At 41.7% G+C, this 19,950-nt stretch overlaps 2 protein-coding genes across 4 annotated transcripts in view; one reads left to right on the top strand and one right to left on the bottom strand.

Annotated features, from left to right (window-relative positions):
- The window catches only part of lrba (LPS-responsive vesicle trafficking, beach and anchor containing), a 301,696-nt gene extending 288,962 nt beyond the window's left edge, over positions 1-12,734 (bottom strand). For all 3 annotated transcript variants that reach the window (XM_080449815.1, XM_080449816.1, XM_080449817.1), the window contains exon 1: positions 11,809-12,734. In XM_080449815.1, coding sequence (XP_080305941.1) covers positions 11,809-11,973 — 165 coding nt within the window. In that variant the 5' untranslated portion in view covers positions 11,974-12,734. The remainder of the gene's footprint in view (positions 1-11,808) is intronic.
- Positions 12,735-15,765: 3,031 nt separating this feature from the next.
- On the top strand, positions 15,766-19,880 carry rps3a (ribosomal protein S3A). Its single transcript, XM_080446771.1, has 6 exons — positions 15,766-15,881; positions 16,558-16,661; positions 17,170-17,357; positions 17,743-17,951; positions 19,066-19,175; positions 19,701-19,880. Exons 1-6 carry the CDS (start codon positions 15,820-15,822, stop codon positions 19,826-19,828), a joined length of 801 nt encoding a protein of 266 aa, XP_080302897.1. The 5' UTR covers positions 15,766-15,819; the 3' UTR covers positions 19,829-19,880.
- The last annotated feature ends 70 nt before the right edge of the window (positions 19,881-19,950 follow it).

The following is a 19,950-nucleotide window of genomic DNA, read 5'->3' as shown; positions in this document are numbered from 1 at the left end:
AGTACCAGATATCACAAGCCTAAAAACCCATTTTATCACCACAAGAGACTTCAGTTGGAGAGTAGGGGTCCCCTCCGGAGAGGGCTCACATATGTGTGCTGCATGAAGCACATCTCAGCTTGATAAACGGTGCAAATTTGATCTTTCCAAAAACAAGTAGGCAGAACAGCCTCCGGGGAAGGGGGGGGGGGGGGGGTGGAAGGAAGAAAGTGAGCATCACAGAACACCAGAGGAGGAAAAACAAAAAAGCAGTCTGTGGGGACTCGGCCAACTTGCGTTCACAGTACAGCAATGCCTAAAAGCAATGGCAGTCGCTCTCGCTGAAAAACTGTCGTGTTTACCATGTCGCCATCTTTGCCTGGGGGATGCGTCAAGTAAATCTTAATGGCCTCAACGTAATGGCTCTGCTACAAAAGACAAGAGGCTTCATTGACGAGAAAGCGCTTCACATGGAGTTTTAAAAACCAAGGCTTTTCAAGTATCCAATTTTTATCATATTATTACACCCCCTGGGGAGAGGAGAGGTTAATATCACTTATCAAGTTCTCACTGAGCTGGGAAGCTGATCACCCTGTGCTGTTGCAATGCATCAGTCTAGTAGACTAAAGCTACTGTCGTTGTTATAGTGAGTTGGTGCTTTACTGTGTGTGTGTGTGTGTGTGTGTGTGTGTGTGTGTGTGTGTGTGTGTGTGTGTGTGTGTGTGTGTGTGTGTGTTAAAAGTTGCTTGATTATGGCTAAATCATAATCATCATTATTTTTGTCAATATTGAGATCATGTGGAAGCCAAAACTCGTAACTGAAAACAAAATTAGATTATTTGTCCAGGCTGTGTGTGTGTGTGTGTGTGTGTGTGTGTGTGTGTGTGTGTGTGTGTGTGTGTGTGTGTGTGCGCGCCAGCACACTGTGTAGTTTACATCTTCATATTTCAGTCTCACACTTGAACTTTGAGCCCAAGTTCAAAGGCTACAGTATGTTGTGCATGCCAGTTGTAATACTGCTGCACAAAAACAAAAGGGTTATGTGTCATATGCGATAATTCATTTTGCAGTGTAAATCTACAAAAATAATGTGACATGTGTACAGTATAGTATATTGTAAGTTGACAATAGATCACTAAATCGCTCCATTTAGCTCGTAACGTAAGTATTGTGAGGAACAACATTTCAGGAAGCGGCAATTACAATATCCAATAATAATAACAGTCTAAACAGCTTCTGTATTGTTGGCCAGGCCAAAAGCCAAAACTCGTAACTGAAAACAAAATTAGATTATTTGTCCAGGCTGTGTGTCTGTGTGTGCGCGTGCGTGCGTGCGTGCTTGTAGTGTTTTAGTGGTGAATGGCCAGTCCACACCAATAGGCCCACCTGCCTATCCAGCACACTGTGTAGTTTACTTCTTCATATTTCAGTCTCACAACTTTGAGCCCAAGTTCAAAGGCTACAGTATGTTGTGCATGCCAGTTGTAATACTGCTGCACAAAAACAAAAATATCTGGAGAGTGCATATGTGTGTATGTGTGTATGTGTGTGTGTGTGTGTGTGTGTGTGTGTGTGTGTGTGTGTGTGTGTGTGTGTGTGTGTGTGGTTGTGCGAGAGAGAGTGTCTTGTTGAAGACAAGAGTAATTTAGCATTCACCTCGCGGTTGTCATCATAAGAGAGAACAGCCTGTGACCTTGTACTTGATATGAGGTCATAACTTGGGAGAGGACTGCTGAGGAGGCTACTTCACATGCAGGTGTGAGTAGCTATCGCTAGCCCCTTTCACACAAGGTGGGAATGTTGCGCCATTATTCCACCTTGCTGTTCTGTATAATAAGTACAGACAGACACGGAATGGAGGGGGGGGCCTTTAAGCCGGTAGCAGAGGCAGTCACGGAGCCAAATTGTCATCCGTGTAAAAAGGAAAGCTGGCAGGGCAGGTGTGTGATGTCTAACATCTGTGTCTTGAACTGCTAAACAAGAGAAAAGAAAGAAATAAGAAAAGATTGTGACCACTTTTTCTCCCATACATCTGCATCTCTCCCCTTCCTCTTTCCGTCTAAGCAAATATACAGTGGCATCAATTTAACAGATTTAAATCAATTAACCTAAATGAATAGGCCTAGTCTAAAGAGATACATCTTTTGAGTTGGTCTCTTGAGAAATAAATGTATCAATCTATCGGCAATAGCTGTCATCTCACGTTGTGCAGTGCATATGTGCGTTTATGAGAGAGGGGGAGCGAGAAAGAACTCGAGCGAACGAGAAAGAGGGAGAGTGAAATTACGTCATTAAGTGAGGTTTTATTTTTAGAATGATCTTTTTGATGACCACAGAGTAGATTATTGCATGCTCGTCATATTTGGAAAAACACATGTTGGTCGGTGAAGGAAAATGCTTCAGTACCAGAGCTGTTGTCTTGGTTTTGAAAAATAAATACATCGGCTATGACAGGCCTAGTTGTAAATGTATAGAATCTATTGACAACAGCTAAAAACAGCTAAAACAGCACAGTGCAAGACTGGATGCTGACGCTGTTACACATCACACCTCTGACATGCCATGTAAAAGCACACATAGAGGCAGCTTTGTTTGGTTCTGTGTAAAAACTCTGCCGGCATTAATGACAGATCTTTTTATGACAATATTGCTCGATCTCCTTCTTTTTTTTTTGTTCAAGGTTTTTTTATTTTATATTTTCACATACAGGTCTATACAAATGGCATACAAAAACAGTGAATGTATGTTACCCCTCCCACCCCCCCAAAGTTCCCGCTCCGAAAGAGCCACAACCCTGGTATCTCATTGTACCATTAAAACAAAGGACAATACAAACAAATGCTCGATCTCCTTCTAAGGCTTCTGTGTATATTAATGCTAGTGTTGAGTGCATGAGTCAGCGTGTTTTTATGAGCCGTGTGTGTAGGGTGCGTTATAAGTGAGTGGCTGTGTGTCCATGTGTATAAGTGTGTGTGTGTGTGTGTGTGTGTGTGTGTCCTCTGATGTGTTGCTGACCTCTGTGCAAAGCAGAATCATCTGCATGTCCTCTGCTCACTTAATAGCAGAAAAACAGCAGTAGATATTCCCTGTTCACTTTTGTAAGAAATTAAGACGGCAGGCCTAGATCAGAATTACAAATCATCTTTTAAAACATCATTTGTTGGCCGTAATAAGCTCTCTTTCTCCCTATAGTCTCTCTGCCCCACTTCTGGTCGTGTAATAAGGCAATAAATGATGTGAAATTAATCTTTAGTAAAATTGCAGCTACCTTGAGTAAATTTAAGGTATCCCTGTGTTCTTTATTTATCAAAGACAGTGGGTTGGTGTTCAACAGTATCCAATTATACACACATAATGGCACACAAGATAGTTCCTAGAGAATAATAGGTAAACCAAAACTGCTAACAGTATTATTTAGCAATAAACTAAGTATCTTCACTCCAATCCGTGTACGGTATGAGTCTACAAATGACAATATGCTGCTGGGAACCAGTCAGAATAAACAACTGACAGATTCAAGGGGAAGGAGCTTAACTGTCGGTCTTTCCGTCACTGAGGGTCTCCCGCAGCAAGTGTCCCAGCTTTCTGTGACATATCTGGTAATGTTCCCAAGTGTCATTTGTCAGATGGCTGGTGTTTATAGTATAAACAATGAGTTCGGAGAGAGACATAGGACATCAAGCCACCCACACAACAAAACTTGAAGTTCACTGGACATACACAGGGTTTCTGATTGTACAAACATCATGCCTATTGTGCCAAGCGTCTCTGGAAGTGCACTGTACTCAAGCTTGTCTAGCATCAAATACAGCTTGATCTTGCTCTCCTTTGCTTCCCTCCACTATTATCCTTCATTCTCAGCTATTCTACCATCTGTCTCAAAGAAAGAATTTTAAGGGGAAATGATATCACATCTCATATTTCAGTGCCTTGCTTAAGGACACTTCAGCTAAACACATTGCTGCTAACTGCACACAAACAGAATGTCAGTAATGAAATATGTAAGTTTCTGATTATGGACATAAGGGGCGAGTACCTGAATCTGGAGGGTCCAATGTACTACATATTTTGCATTTGGTGTGGTTTTACTGAGCGCATGCTGTTGCCAAATTAGTGCAGTAATAAGAATATTGAGCAGAATGAATATTTCAGGATAGTGCAGGCAAAGAGATACAGAGGTAGTGAGAAAACAGATAAGTCGAATCATTTGGGTAATACACATCTTGAAATGGACGTCACATCTAAAATAAATGTCTACAGGATCTTACAGTGTTAAGGACAGAGAATGCATCCTAAGGCCGTCTTATTTGTCAGCACACAGAGGTCTCTAAAGCTCTGTGACTGCACTATCTGATCTGCTGCTGGCTATACAACCATGGCAGCAGTGGACCAGGTAAGCAGAAAACAGACACCACGCTTAGACTGGGGCCATCTAAAAACAGTTTGAACACACCTTGTACTGTGTGTGTGTGTGTGTGTGTGTGGGTGTGTGTACTAAACACAATCCTATTCTTGTATTGGTTGCCACAGATGTTTAAGAAACATTGCATGCGTGTGTGTGTGTGTGTGTGTGTGTGTGTGTGTGTGTGTGTGTGTGTGTGTGTGTGTGTGTGTGTGAGATTATTGACCGACTGTCAAGTGTCAACTCATTTTGTCCTGTGTCACAGAGATGTTAAACATCCAATTCATAAACACGCACACATAATGAAAAAGTAAAACTGAATGCCAGTGAGCATTACCCACACAGATGTCATGCTGTTTTTAGAAAATAGCCTTTTTCTTTAAAGGCCTTGGCAAAGAAGGGAAAGAGAGGCAAAGCTAACGGTGTGGACAGGAATGAGTCTGATGAGGAAGATAAGAGAGGACAGGAGATTGAAGCATCATCAGTGTAGAGGGCTCTTTGTTACCAGAGGAGCAAGACTAGTTTCTCCCTCTGCACTGGTCTTAAGATATAAAATCAAATCATATGAATGATAGACCGTGTGTGTGTGCGTGTGCGTGTGTGTGTCTGTCTTAGATCAATGAGCAGGGATGCTATTGTTAAAATTCACTTCCTGGGGGGGGTCACAGGTGCAGTGGTGTTGTGGTGTTTTGGGATTCAGGATTATATCACTTGTACTGACAAGGCAAGCTGTGGTAAACAACTGAAATTAACACCTACAAATGTTATTGTCTCCGCCAGGACGAAAGGCATGGCGAGAGAGTATGTTTTACCCCCTGTCCGTCTGTCCGTCCGTCCGTCCGTCCGTGTCGTGTGTCCTGTCCGTTACCACCTAATCTCCGTTGGCCCGGCCGCTGCGAAACTGTGCACACACACTCCCTGGATGCCAAGTCAGAACCTCTGGCCCAAATGTTTCAGATTGGCCTGTTATAGTGCCACCAGGAGGCCGATTTGTGCAAAACACATATATTGATACTACTCCTACAGATTTTGTCCAAACATCACACAAATCGGTACACAGTATCTCTATTGTCATGTGATCAACACAGATCTATCCGATTTCCCATATTACATCCTGATTGCCTAAGATTGGCTTCCAAAGTTTGCAGGATTGGTACGTTTTCAACAAAATGCCTCAAATCATGAACGCAGCTTGCGATTTCCGTGAAATTTCACACGCACATTTCTATTAGGCCGAGGAAGAAATGCCACCGTTTTACCATTGGCCTGTTATAGCGCCACCAGCAGGTCTAATTTTGCAAAACACATTTTTGGAACAAAATGCGTCAAATCATGAATGCAGTGTCCGATTGCAGTGAAAAGCCTAAGAACAAATCGCACCCTTTTCACATTGGCCCATTATAGCGCCACCAGGAGGCCACAATAAGCTACCTGACCTGGCGGAGACCTGTGCTCCGAGGAGCACTTTTTCTAGTTTCTTCATCGAAGAGAGTTACCTCTTCATTGAAATGACAAGAAAATTCGAATGTTGCTCCTCTGAGCCAGGCTGGGTTGCTTAGCAAGGGTGTAAGTCGTGGATTGCGTCCATCAGGGTGCGAGCTGGGGGCATAGCATGTCTACGACTTACTGTGCAACTTTATGCATTCGTGGCACCCTATGGGTAGAAGTGAAAGCACTTTTGGAGGTGTCCTCTATAGAATCCCCTCAACATGCGATTCCAATTTGGGGTTCATTGGATGATGAATTTTAGACAAAATCTGAAGTGTACACTATAATCCTCAGTGTTCATGTATCAATTTGTAACTACGAGCGTATAAATGCAACATGCGTAAACTGTCAAGAGAGAAATTAACACTGAGGATTTTGTTGTGTATTTTTCTTTGGTCAACCAATCACCATCCACGTCCTTGATATCAATATGACAAAGTTGACAAAGAGACCCTGACACGATGACATTTGTGTGTGTGTGTGTGTGTGTGTGTGTGTGTGTGTGTGTGTGTGTGTGTGTGTGTGTGTGTGTGTGTGTGTGTGTGTGTGTGTGTGTGTGTGTGTGTGTGTGTGTGTGTGTGTGTGTGTGTGTGTGTACGTACAAAGTATGGCCGTGCATTCAGGCAGCAGGTGAATTACAAGACAAAGAAGAATGACACCTTGGGAGTCAAACTTTATTTTTCTCTGTGTCACAGAACAATTCAGAGAGGCCAGTCTGTTCTCTCTCTATGCAGCGGAGCTGTCCCTTACAGGGGAAACTGAATACAGGCACACCACATGAAATATTGATGAGGAGGCCTGGGAGATATACCTGACATTAACCTATAGCTAAAGCCTGATTATTAATAAAAATCATCGGAATTAGATCGGAAGGCTATACAATTCAGAGAAATTCTACATCAAGACTCAAACCATTTCTAGATTAAAAGAGGATAACATTTAATTCTTTCAGGTGCTGTGCACACACCTGGCAAAACATAAATGGATCAAATCTTCCACGTGTAATTCCACTCCTCTGTAAATGCTCAACAATCCACTTTCTATCAATAAAGCGGAAATCTTAAAAACAAAAACATCTAAAATATCACACTGAGATCATCCGACTATAGAAATTCAAAATCTGGGCTCATATTCATCAGTAGCTACTATTCGGTCTGACATTTAGGAGGTGGTGGTGTTTACACCTGTAGGCTACATCTTGGCTGCCAGTGTAACAAATTCAATTACCTTTCCTGAAGATATCAAAATAACACTAGCTCAGCGTGTAATTGAGCAACTTTCAGGACAAATAAATCAGTCTCTGACTCTCTGCCACATGACCTCAGCTACAAACACAGAAGGACAGACATGCTTTTTCATCCACGGATATGATCTGGCTGCGATTTGGGGTAAAAGGTGGGAGTAGGTGGGTGGGTGCTGAGGTATGGGTAGGCTCCACCTGTACCTCTCAGTTGCCACAAAGATAGGAGCTGCCCTGCCTGTTACCCTGTATATACTGGCCTTGCAGAGAGGTAGAATGCAAGTTGCATTCCACACTGCTAAACCACCCATCTCCTGTGTCACCTAACAGACCAGCAATAATCCTGGCTCAGTCCAGTTACACAGTTAAATATTGGTGAACCATTTGCACAATACTGTGGGATTCCACACTGTGTAGGTGGGATGTATAACCATGTGATTGTAATGTTACGTGCCGTTTTTAACAATGCATTTAGAGAGGTTAGAATTGACTCAATTTAAAAACAATGAAAGCATTGCTCCAATATGCAGCTTGCACTTACACAACAAACGTCTAAAATGATTTATAGGCCAGGAATGCTGCAGCCTCTGAATACTCCTGTGACTACAGTCTGGGACAGGGTTTCCTCCTCCGATTTAAAATTAGTTTAGTCAATTATTCATTCTTCCTGATTAACTCCACAGCCCAAGTGGGAGGTAACCTCTGAAGAACATTGTATGCATTTGATCAGATATAATCAAGGGCCTTCGAAAATATCCTTGGACCACCACCGTGTGCAATAGAGCGAAAATAATTGTAAACACTCAGGCAAGCAGTGAATAGGTGTTACATTACATTGTTAGCAGCAATGAATTAAGTTTCAACTTTCAGCTTTATTTTGGTACCTGAAAGTTTAAAAAGACACAGATGCCAATGCAAACAACAAAAAATAGACTGATGGCTGAGGCTGATTGGGTGAGGCCCAAGTGTCTGTAACTTCATAAACTGTACTGTATCTCAGGGAAAACAAGATATTGTACTCTATCTCCTCCTCTCCACCCTCCTCTGGAAGCCTTGTCTTTCACAGGAAGTCACCACACAGCGGACATGTCTTGGTTCAGGTTTATCTCTGCCAGGCTGAAAGGCTAGGAGGCAGAGATTATGTTTTTGCCCCTGTCCCTCTGTCTGTCTTGCATGCACACTCGCAGTAGGCCAAGGAACTCACATTTTTTAAATTGGCCTTTAAAAAAAAGAAAGAAAGAAAAGCCCACCAGATGCACATCCTGGCCAGAGGGCGGCGCTATTGTCATCATAAACAAGCCAAGCCAATAGACTTATTAAGATGAAATACTGTGGATTTTTGCGAAGTTTTAGTGAATAAATAATCAAATAAATACGGTAATACATAATAACGGTGTATAATCCATGGAGTATAACGTACATTTCGTGTTTGTTCAAAAGGAAATACATACAAGTAACAGTACATTTGATTTCATTGTTGGTCAAGAAGATAAGGAAAGGTTCATGTCATTGTTAAGATAAATTGTTAATAATTTAGCCATTTCATATGGATATTTTGCCCTCTAATGAAGAGAGATTGTCAGATTTTGTTTAAAAGCAAGTTGAGTTACTTTATTGTAACACTCAGGTTTACTGTCAAAATTACCATTTGTCAGTTTATTTTTTATATAGAGCATTCAGCTTCATTATTACAGTATGGTCTTTGTCAGATATTATGTTTGTCACAGACACACAGACCTATTGCGTTACGTGTGGCATACACTACAAATTATCTTGACACTTCTGGAGAGGAGACTCAGGCTTCTATTAAATCAGCTCATCACACAACAGCAGATTTTATTTGTTACATCCCCTATATACAGAAGAGGTATACAAGAATTATTTGGTTTTAGCTTCTCGACATTGTAGCAGAAAGACAAATTTAAAAGAATAGCAATAAAGTAACAAAATAAAAAAGAACTATAGATATATACAATAATCATAGCACTGTGAGGTGCCTTTGTAAGGTGGAGCTGTGTGCAGCGGAGAGGGAGGCTTATAGTCACTAGACTAGACAGTACTCAGCAAAATCCAGAATGTTGTTAACTTAACTCTGAGTTAACTGTGTAAAAGTATTTCACTTTTTTTCATGTTATCGTCTACTCAGGCTTTTTTGAGCACCCCGGACAGTTTTTAAGTTGCTTGATTCAGTATTTAGATATTTGATATTCATTTTATCAGACACGTCACACGTCCCCTTCCTTCCTATACAAACCCATTATAACTTCAAACTCCATTTCAAACTCCATTTTTAAAATGTTTGGGGGGGTCTGGGGGGCTCACAAAAGCCTGAGTAGACGATAAAATGACCCAATTTTGTTTTTAAAGTGAAATATCCCTTTAACACTCTGGATTTTTCTGTCATCTCTCAAAACTCTCAAATGACATTGGGCATGCTCAACAGAAAACAGTGGCCATGGGGAGGCACAGTCAAATGGATCTCTCAAGCCCAGGGACACAGACACATCTGCACACACACTACTCCAGCTGATATATTTGATGCCTGACTGTCTCATCACCTCAGTTGTGTGTGCAGTCACAATTGCTGTCTCGCTAGGATAAACGTAGCAAAGTATGCACTAATATGGCACTGCTTGTACTGTTTTGTTTTTGAACTGTGCGTTATAGTGATGAGCAATGTCTGAACTGCAGTCACATCACCGTCGGGTTTTTAGTACACTCCATCATAAAGTGCATCAGTTGCCCTGGAAACCTCAAACCTGTAGTGGTCTTCAAGCCTTTCTACGAGTCCTGGTAAATAGGCAAATGATCCCTGAAGACATTGGAACCATAGACACAGAAAAAAATAACACAACCCGGGTCCATATGACAATATAATAGACAAAAGCGGACAGTAGTTTTTTTTTTCCCCGTCCATAATAGATTTTCAGAATAAATGTGCATTTGTCAACCCTAAGGTGAATTTACCTCTTATGGTAATTCTGCCTCAAGTCAAAATTACTTATTTGAATTTCCATCTGTGCCTTGATGCTTGAAACAGCATTATGATGCTTGTCAGAATCTCAAATCAGTTAATCAGCCTTATTTTCTTTTTTTGCTTCCTTATAACAGCTGTGCATACTAGGAATAGCAGGCTATTTTGTTGAAGGAACAGCTGGGTGTCTAGTGCTACCTGTCTGATAAAGCCAGAAACGTCTGGCTGCAGAGAAAGCCCTCCCCGGGTAAAACGTAGTTTGTTTGCTTAATAAAAGCAGCTAGGACAGTCACAGTAATATGTGTGAGAATCAACTTTCCTTTTTTCTCTCTCTCTCTTTTGGAAGAGGGGGGGGGGGGGGGGGGGGTCCAGTACCGGTTGTATCAAGGATGGGGATTTACATATCCTACTGCTCTACCAGTAGCAGGGCCAATCTCAGCACAGTAAAATCCACTGTGTTAATTTAACTCTGAAAGTAGACCATTACGGGTACATTGTACACATTGAGTTTAATTGATGCTCCAAATGTTGCTGTGTAACTGTAGTAAGTAGAAGTGACACCCTAGGGCCATTTCATTTGCCTCCACACAGTGGGCGGTGATATATCGTTTCAAAAAGCTTTATACCCTGTATAACATGTATACAACGACGCAATGTGACATAGCACTGTTTAACACAATGCTGTGTACCGGCTCCAACTGTATATACTTTACCCATTTTCTTATATTTTATATTTATATTTTGACACTTTCTTTGGCAATGTAAAGGTATGTTTTCTCACACCAATAAAGCTCCTTTGAATTTCATTGAAATTAAACAATTGGAGGCAGGGTCTCTCACTCTAGTCTATGGTGTTGCATGGTGACAAAGCAGTTTGACAGGTTCCACCTTGCCTCCTCCCCTTCCTCTTCCACCTTCTCTCTTTCATTATTCTACCTTCACCTAAGTCAAACTGTGGTGAAACGTGCGTTGCTTTCCTGTAACAACTACTTCCTTGTTCATTTTCATTCATACTAGGCTTCACACTGCAAAGTCCTTTTATGACAGAGTCACAGCCAGCCAATCATCACTGCAGAGTGCAGACACACTGTGGCCAAAAGGAGCACTATGAGTAACACTGAGTAAACCTGGATATATATATATATATAAAAACAGTGGTCTTGAAGAACACCGTCATTATATATACCCTCAACAGAATACAAAAATGTGCCATCACAGAAATACTAGAACAACTCCAACTTCAGAGACACAATCATGCTTTGTATAAAACAAGCTAAATTGTCAAAACTGTATTTCACCTTTAGGTAATTAATTGCAGGAGCTACAACAGTCCAATTAGGATGCCATTGCGACACCAATGTGAAGTGTTTAACTGGTCTCCAGGGGCTTTAATAATAAGGCCAGAATAAATCATTTGGCCATCATTGTATTATTATCATCTGACCTTTTTCCAATATGGGATATATAATACGAGTCACTCTACTATGCAAACACCCGAGATGACTGTTTTCCTACAGTGGCGAGGTGCTTTATGTGACCATGACCTTTCAATGCAAATGAGTGCTTTATGAACAAGAGTTCTTTTCTCTCCAACATGTCCCCCTAATACAGTAGTCTATTGTCAGGCCGGGGCAAGTCATGATGTCAGTATAGCATGTCTGACATCTGAGCATGTCCCTCAGTTTACCACCACCAGGCCCATCCTGAGCCTCATAATCAGCTTACCAGGTTGAAGACCGTCTCCACGATGTCTCGGCTGGAAACTTCCCCAACTTCCACCAGGCCGGCGAGGACGGCGAATTTCATCCGTATTCCCCTGATCGGTATCCCGGGGGTGACCGAGGCGGCATCGCCTGGCCGCGCGGCGCCAGGAGGCTCCTCGCTGGCCATTGTGCCAAATAGATAAGGAACGGACAGACGTTCACAGGTAAAGCACCTGTTCACCTCCGCAGGACGGGGAAGCGCAGAACTGGATATCGGGCGCAGAAACAATAAGCCTCGTCTAGTATCTCCTCCTTCCCCGGGGCGACTTTATTGACAGTCAAACAACAAAGGTGACTTCTTCCTCCCCCATCAAAGACAGGTTTTTATACAATAATAAAAGACGCAAGAAGAGTAGCCGTCGGTGACACTCTGTGAGGCTGGACGAGGCACAACTCCTCCTCACCCCCCCTGGCTGCTGCTGCTCCGAAACGAAACTTGATACGGAGAGACGGATGGATTAAATGCAACTGAGAGCCGTACAGATGCAGCCAGTCTCGCCAGTTAACATAACAGCCGTAGATAATAATAATAACAAGAGGAATAGAGCCGTGTGTCCAACACAGTGTCCCAGTCCTCTCTGTCAGAATAGAAACGATGCTCCAGCATGTGTCATTTCAGTGGAACTTGTTATATTGTCGCTGCTCTCTCTGCCTTCAAACACTTGACAGGTACGAGAGCTGGCGAGGAGCAAAACTCCTCAAGTCCGTCAGCAGCTCAGCCGGTGACCGTCGACTGTCTGTGGACAGAGGTGTCCACCCTGTCGCTGCTGTCTGTCCTCCCCAGACTCTCCTCCTAGACCCTCTTTAGATGTGAATGTTAATCCAGTTACAATGCATTTCTCTTCCTGATTATTTCACCCCGTAGTCGATTCAGCTCCTCGTCCCCGCCATGACAGTATATAACCCTTGAGCGAGCGGAGCATGCGCAGTGCGAGGCTCTGATGGGACTCTGATGAGCCGTGGCTTGGCTCAGGTGTGTGTTACACTAACACACAGGTGGCTGTGGCTCGCGCACACACACACGCGCGCGCGCGAGTACACACACACACACACACACACACACACACACACACACACACACACACACACACACACACACACACACACACACACACTACTCCTGGTCAGACTACTCCTGGTCAGACTGAGGACAGACACACACACATACACATACACACACACACACACACACACACACACACACACACACACACACACACACACACACACACACACACACACACACACACACACACACACACACACACACACACACACACACACACACACCATACACAATGGTGCAAAGTAACTAAGTACATGTACTCAAGTTACTTTACTGGTCTGGGAGTATTTCCAATTTTCTGTACTTTTACTTATACTCCACTACATCTCAGAGGCAAATGTTGTACTTTAACTTCACTACAATTATTTGAAAACTTTAGTTACTAGTTACTGTATTGATACTTTTACTTAAGTAAAAAAATGTAGTACTTTTTCCACCACTGCACACACACACACACACACACACACACACACGCACACACACACACACACACACACACACGCACACACACACACACACACACACACACACACACACACACACACACACACACTCACTCACGCAAATAAAGAACGGGGTGTCATTGCATATCCAGTTACACTGAGATACTCGACCCAAAGAGACATTATGCCTAGAGACATCTAGAGGAGTGCAACGTTAATAATCATAAGTCCTCCTCCTATACCTAAATGTTTCGATTTTAGAATATTGATATTCAAAACGAACCAATTTCCTCCTTAAAGGCCCAGAGATATAAGCCCCAAAATGGACACATATAAGTCTATATTTAGTTTGCTTTACAGTATTTGTTTATTAAGTATAGAAGCTATTTATTGAATGTTATGTAAATGAAAATTAGCATGTGTTTTCTGTAGTGTGCAGAAGGAACACATCACTGACAGATGCATGGATGAATTATAAATTAACACTTTTTTTTCTGTCTTAAAGGCAGAATAGAAACCAGCACTGATGAAAAGCGACTACTAGAATAGTGAATTATCAAATGCAATAAAATGTGTTGTGTTGAGTCAGAGAGTTTTACTCCTTAGTGAATTGTTGCCTATTTTTTATTCCATGCCTGATCATGTTTATTTCAGTGTCCTGTAACACAACACACACACACACACACACACACACACACACACACACACACACACACACACACACACACACACACACACACACACACACACACACACACACACACACACACACACACACACACACACACACACACACACACACACACACATATATGTATATATATATAACCTAATTAATGCATGTTGATGAGAAAAATGTCCTCTGTTCTCCTCGACCCCATCACTTGATTGTGAGTCGTGTTGACTTGATGCTGTATGGTTGCTCGGAGGGGAGCGTAGAGCCTCCGGAGAGGAGGCTCTACGCTCCGTTGCCACAGCAGCAGGCAGTGGCAGGTCTTCTCCATGACCTCCCCATGTCCCCAGCAGTCCTCCTCGGGGACACTGAGAATCACACGGTGTTCCGCAGCACCACAAACAGAGTGTCTCCGCTGTAATTACCTGGGAATTATTATAGGCTAAAGTGTTCTTATGAATATAGAACAGCTTTTTAGTTGGCTGTGCCTGTGTATTATGGATGTATTGACCTTTGGATATAGTTTACATTTACAACAGTCTGCCTATGTTTTCTTGGATGTAGCTGTAAGACTTCAAACCTGATGGGTAGACAAGTCTATTTCATAATTTTCATAATTGTCGAAACATTTACTCATAGTGGTTTTATTGCAGTAGCCTACAGTCATCATCTAACCAGCACTAGCACTGATGCTGATGTTTTTTTTTTTTTTTAAGTGAATTTTAAATGAACACTTATTTTTTTCTCTCCAGATTATCAAATAGTAGGATAGTGCCCACTGAAATCTATTTATTTATGGTAAAGGAACAAATAATAAGCCCTCCATGATTACATTAATAGGCCTATTTGAAACAGAGGAGTCTCTGCAAATCATGATTTGTATTAAGATTGTCAATAAACAAATATATATTACAGACAGATGGGTCAAGATGTAATGTAAGATCTGTGTTTTAAGGGGATCAGGGAACATTTTGAACGTCAATAGCCCATGGACAACTTTCTGCTGTGACCACGTGCAATGAACGATGCACATTTTGACTTTTTTTAATACTTTTCTTATGGTTTAACATTTTTATTATGAGCCGTCCAAGGTTATCATGGGGTAGCTATCAGTAGTTTGAATGCAGATACAGTCCTTTGTTAATTGTACATCAATACAGAATAGATCTTTATTTACATGATGAATGGTAGTGTTTGCTTTGTCAACTGTCAAAATACCGTCTCCTTTTGTGACAATAGCAGTGTAGGCGGGGTGATATAACAATAACACATGGAACAGGAATGTTATAGCAAGTGTCAGGTTTTTCTTGTTCACGGATCAAGGTCTAGGGTAAAATAACCCCAAAGTCATGACTCGTGCAGTATGTGGGAATATTAATTAAATGAAATATTAGGCCTCCAGTGGTTTATATAACTATGTATGATGATTAGCAAAAACTGTTTATTATAGTTCAGTGGCCGGCTGCACTGAAATTATGATGTACTGATAAGCCATGTCTGGATTATTCATTCATGTCACTATTTTGGTACCGAGTTATAAGAATGTTAATTGTAACATCAAAACCATCTATCATTCTGTACATGTTACAATCATGGGTTGCAATCAATCGAAGTCATGATCTAAGTCTAACAAGACACCAGTAGATGGCACTACAACATCCTGTAAAAACCTACAAAACCATAGAGCTACGGTTAAAACCTCGCGAGATCAGGCAAATCTCAGTCCGGAGCAATGTCTTTATATCTCGCGGGACCCACTATTTCCGCCTCTTTCACTCCCTGTAAGCCAACATGGCAGTCGGCAAGAATAAGAGACTGACCAAAGGCGGTAAAAAGGGTGCCAAAAAGAAGATGTAAGTAACAAAATTCATGTGTCATACTGTGTGGTAGACTGTGCTTTCCTCGATGGTGACAGTTGTAGGTATAAAAAATGAAGGATGATGTTGATAATGACTGGATGTTAGGAGAGTGCGATAAGCTGCTCACCCAACTTCACCACCGGCCTCAGCGCTACAAACAGTTGTCACGCTGATTCCCTTCCTTACTGTACCTCAATATTTACACCATTATATAATTGATTATAACCTGTTACCCCGAAGTGTTTCTACCTTAAAACGCACCTAAATCGATACCTCGGTTAGGTTAGGTGTTAAAACGCAATACAACGCTAGGCACAGCAAAGCTAATGTTGGCGTGAAATTGCTACGGTCAGCTAGCAAAGATGGCAGTCGAGTCCCCTACCAACCTGAATGGCTGGCCATGCAGTTCTCAAAATAATTGAAAATAAATGTCTGTACAACCGTTTTGGCAATGGTGAATAGTAAACTGGCCCGACGTTGTCATTTATGTTGAGCAGCTGAGCTGACCCGTTCATGCGGTCCTTCATTGGCTGTAGAAGCTAGCTGCAGTGTTAGCAAATGTGTTTTTAAAACCTGCATTAAACTGTCCATCCCCCGGTTGATGCTGGCAGGTGAAATTGTGAATCATGTTCAATATCGATAAGCTGCATTATCGTTGATTTTCCCACAGTGTGGACCCTTTTTCAAAGAAGGACTGGTACGATGTCAAAGCACCGGCCATGTTCATCATCCGCAACATTGGCAAGACCTTGGTCACCAGGACTCAGGGAACCAGTAAGTGTTGATTTCCTTGTTGTATTAGTTATATAAGCCATCCTAAAATGAGGAATGTGGACGGTACAGTGTTTGTGTCTGAGCCACATGGATGGCCTAAATGACAGATTCTCAACCCATTCAAAATTCCTTTGTATTGCTATATTTTTTATATAGTTTGCAAAAGATGTGCAGGGGAAAAAAAACGAATGACAAATTGACAGCATCTTAGTCCTGACCGATTGATCCGACTATGATGGGACAGCCCTAGTTGACACTGACGCAAATGCAATCAATTAATCATAATTCCTAATTATGATTGGCAGGTTTACTATGTTCACACACATGCTTAAGAAGTTTGTCTTGATGAAAAATAAATGACAAACCGTTTCAGTGAAATTAGGCCCACTGAGATTACTTGTGTGATCACCTGAGTATTTTTGAGAAGTCATTAATTTAAGCTCTTTAACAACTGCTGTACGTTTTTTCAAACTCTGACATGTGATTTCCATCTCCTCACCCCCTCCAGGAATAGCTTCTGATGGTCTTAAAGGCCGTGTGTTCGAGGTGAGCCTTGCTGACCTGCAGAACGATGAGGTAGCCTTCCGCAAGTTCAAGCTGATCACAGAGGACGTCCAGGGCAAGAATTGTCTGACCAACTTCCACGGCATGGACCTGACCCGTGACAAAATGTGCTCCATGGTCAAGAAATGGCAGGTATGTTTCCATTAGATGGAACAGTGGTATTTAATGTTACTTGAAATATTAAGTGTTAGTGTACCCCCCCCCCCCCACACACACATCTTCCACAAATAATGATGTTGGCATATCATCTGATTAAGTTAACGGTTGCTGGTAATAGTCAAGATTGCTAATATAAAATGCTAAATGTGCAATAAAATTATCTAAATGTGAATCATAATTGCCATCACATTAAAATGCAGTAGTTGATCGCTGTGAAAATAGTACAGTTGGCTTCCTATTATGTAGAAGACGAGCATGGATCTGTACTCCCAAGTAATATACAACGCAATCGGGCCGAGATGAGAAAGTGTTGTTTGGGTCATAACCGTGACATGCGTTTCCCTTAATCTCCACCCAGACTATGATCGAGGCCCATGTGGACGTGAAGACCACTGACGGCTACCTGCTCCGTCTGTTCTGTGTTGGTTTCACAAAGAAGCGCACCAACCAGATCAGGAAGACGTCATATGCCCAGCACCAACAGGTCCGTCAGATTCGCAAGAAGATGATGGAGATCATGACCCGTGAGGTCCAAACCAATGACCTGAAGGAAGTCGTTAACAAGCTGTAAGTAGACACTTTGATTATTGATTGACCTGCTAGGATATATATCTTGTACGTTGGGCAATGATGGCAAATGGATAAATACTCTCCCAGCTCAACAAAGTTTCTGCTGGTTCTGATTTGAATGAGTGTCTGTTTAAAGTGGCCTTTTGAAAGGGGTGCATACTGTAAGGGTCAAAGAGGGATTGATGTTATCGACTTAATGGTAGATGTATAGCCAGGCTGCAAGAATGAAGGGCTTCATTTGTCACTTAAAAGCAGCAAAGTGTTGGTGGGACCTGATTCGCAGAACTGTGCTAATAACAATACATCACAACAATAGTAATAATGGAGACAATAAACGCAATACTGGGTGAGATAGAAATGAAGGTAGAGACTGGGAAATCTGCAGTATGATGAACTTAATACTATATCTTACTGCTATATCTTTTTGGCAACAGTGCAAGAGCAGTGGTATGTTATATCTTATATTTGAACCCATTTAGGGCGGGAACCCCTATTTGTAACTACCTTTCAATACGGGAACCACTTTTGGGGTTGTTGCTGTGTACAGTATATAGCGACATAAACCTTTTTTTTTAAATCTTTGTTTTTCAGAAAACGTACGTTGAGGATTTAGGCGTTTTTAGGCCTCGGGTCTAAATGGGTTAAGAAGCAGTGTCAAATGTGCAAAAGTGGCAGAAGGCACATGCATTACACATGCAGGAGTCTTTGTTTGTTATCAATCTGCTCTTAAAGCGCCACTTTGATATTTAATGTGAATTGTTCTATAGTGAGGACATTTAAGTGTCTAGCTTATGCTGGAAAATCGGCAGCATATGTAAAAAATAATCATTGCGATTTGATTGAGTTTTACTTTGGGAAGTGTTGTCAGATTTAAAACCCACCTCAACATGGGATCATAGGATTCATGTTAAATACTGGTGAAGTTGCCCTTTAAAGTGAATGGGCTGTTTCTATTTGCACATTGTAAAAAGAGACGTGATGTAAGTGACACCTGGCTATAACTAAATCCATGGGTGTAATGTTCAGATTTGAATGAAGCATGGTCAATGGTGGTTTAGCAGTTAATGGTGCATATCAATACTAATGCAGTGCTGTGGATTTTATCATACAGGATCCCTGACAGTGTTGGCAAGGACATCGAGAAGGCTTGCCAGTCCATCTATCCCCTCCACGATGTGTTTGTCAGGAAGGTCAAGATGCTCAAGAAGCCAAAGTTTGAGTGTAAGTGATTTTTGTGTTTTGGATAAACATTATCCAAATCCATTTTCCTTTGCTGCTACCCTGGAAACGAGATGTTTACGGACTCTGATAATTTTTTTGACAACCTTTCATTGACATCACCTTACATTTCCTCTTCAAAGGAAGAGGGAAACTCTCAAAGGAAATGTTTGGTCTCATTCAAAGCCCATCATTATTCCTACTGCAGCCAGAGAATGATGGATGCGACACTGGAGATAAAATAGTCGATCAAAATGTTTTTCTTTCTACGTAATGGAAAAAGCACTTATTTAATTTAGAAGAGTCAACTTTGTTCAAGCTTTGAGATGCTGCTGACAGGGGTCAGGACTTAGTAAAAAGATGAAAGGATATAATTTCTATATTTAAATTTGATATAAGCATTAATCAAACATCGATATTGTCACATCCCTAGTCAGGAGGTTCTCGTTAGTGGCCATAAAGTGGCTACAAAACAACATAAAGATTTCTGCAATGGCTAATAATGTCTTCTGTTTGTTTTTAATGCAGTGGGCAAACTGATGGAGCTCCATGGTGAGGGTGGTGGCGGAAGTGCAGTCAAGGCCACTGGTGACGAGACAGGGGTCAAGGTAGAGCGAGCTGACGGCTACGAACCCCCGATCCAGGAGACTGTCTGAAGAATCCACCATGTCATAAGTTTAATAATAAAAAAAAATGTAAATGTGGAAACTGTCCTCTTGTGTTTTTGTTAAATTCTATGCTGTAGAGCAGTGATTCTCAACCTGAAGGTCGGGACCCC

Source organism: Gymnoscopelus braueri, assembly GCF_963280865.1.
Source record: "Gymnoscopelus braueri genome assembly, chromosome: 2".
NCBI lineage: Eukaryota > Metazoa > Chordata > Actinopteri > Myctophiformes > Myctophidae > Gymnoscopelus > Gymnoscopelus braueri.
The sequence above is the reverse complement of the archived record's forward strand: the minus strand, read 5'-3'. Positions and strand labels throughout refer to the sequence as shown.

What these genes read in the sequence shown, in the direction of transcription:
- rps3a (XM_080446771.1), top strand. Translation starts at nt 15,820, where the DNA reads ATGGCAGTCGGCAAGAATAAGAGACTGACCAAAGGCGGTAAAAAGGGT. An exon ending in AAGGAAGTCGTTAACAAGCT is followed by an intron (nt 17,952 to 19,065) that starts GTAAGTAGACAC and finishes TTTATCATACAG; the next exon opens with GATCCCTGACAGTGTTGGCA. An exon ending in CAAGAAGCCAAAGTTTGAGT is followed by an intron (nt 19,176 to 19,700) that starts GTAAGTGATTTT and finishes TTTTTAATGCAG; the next exon opens with TGGGCAAACTGATGGAGCTC.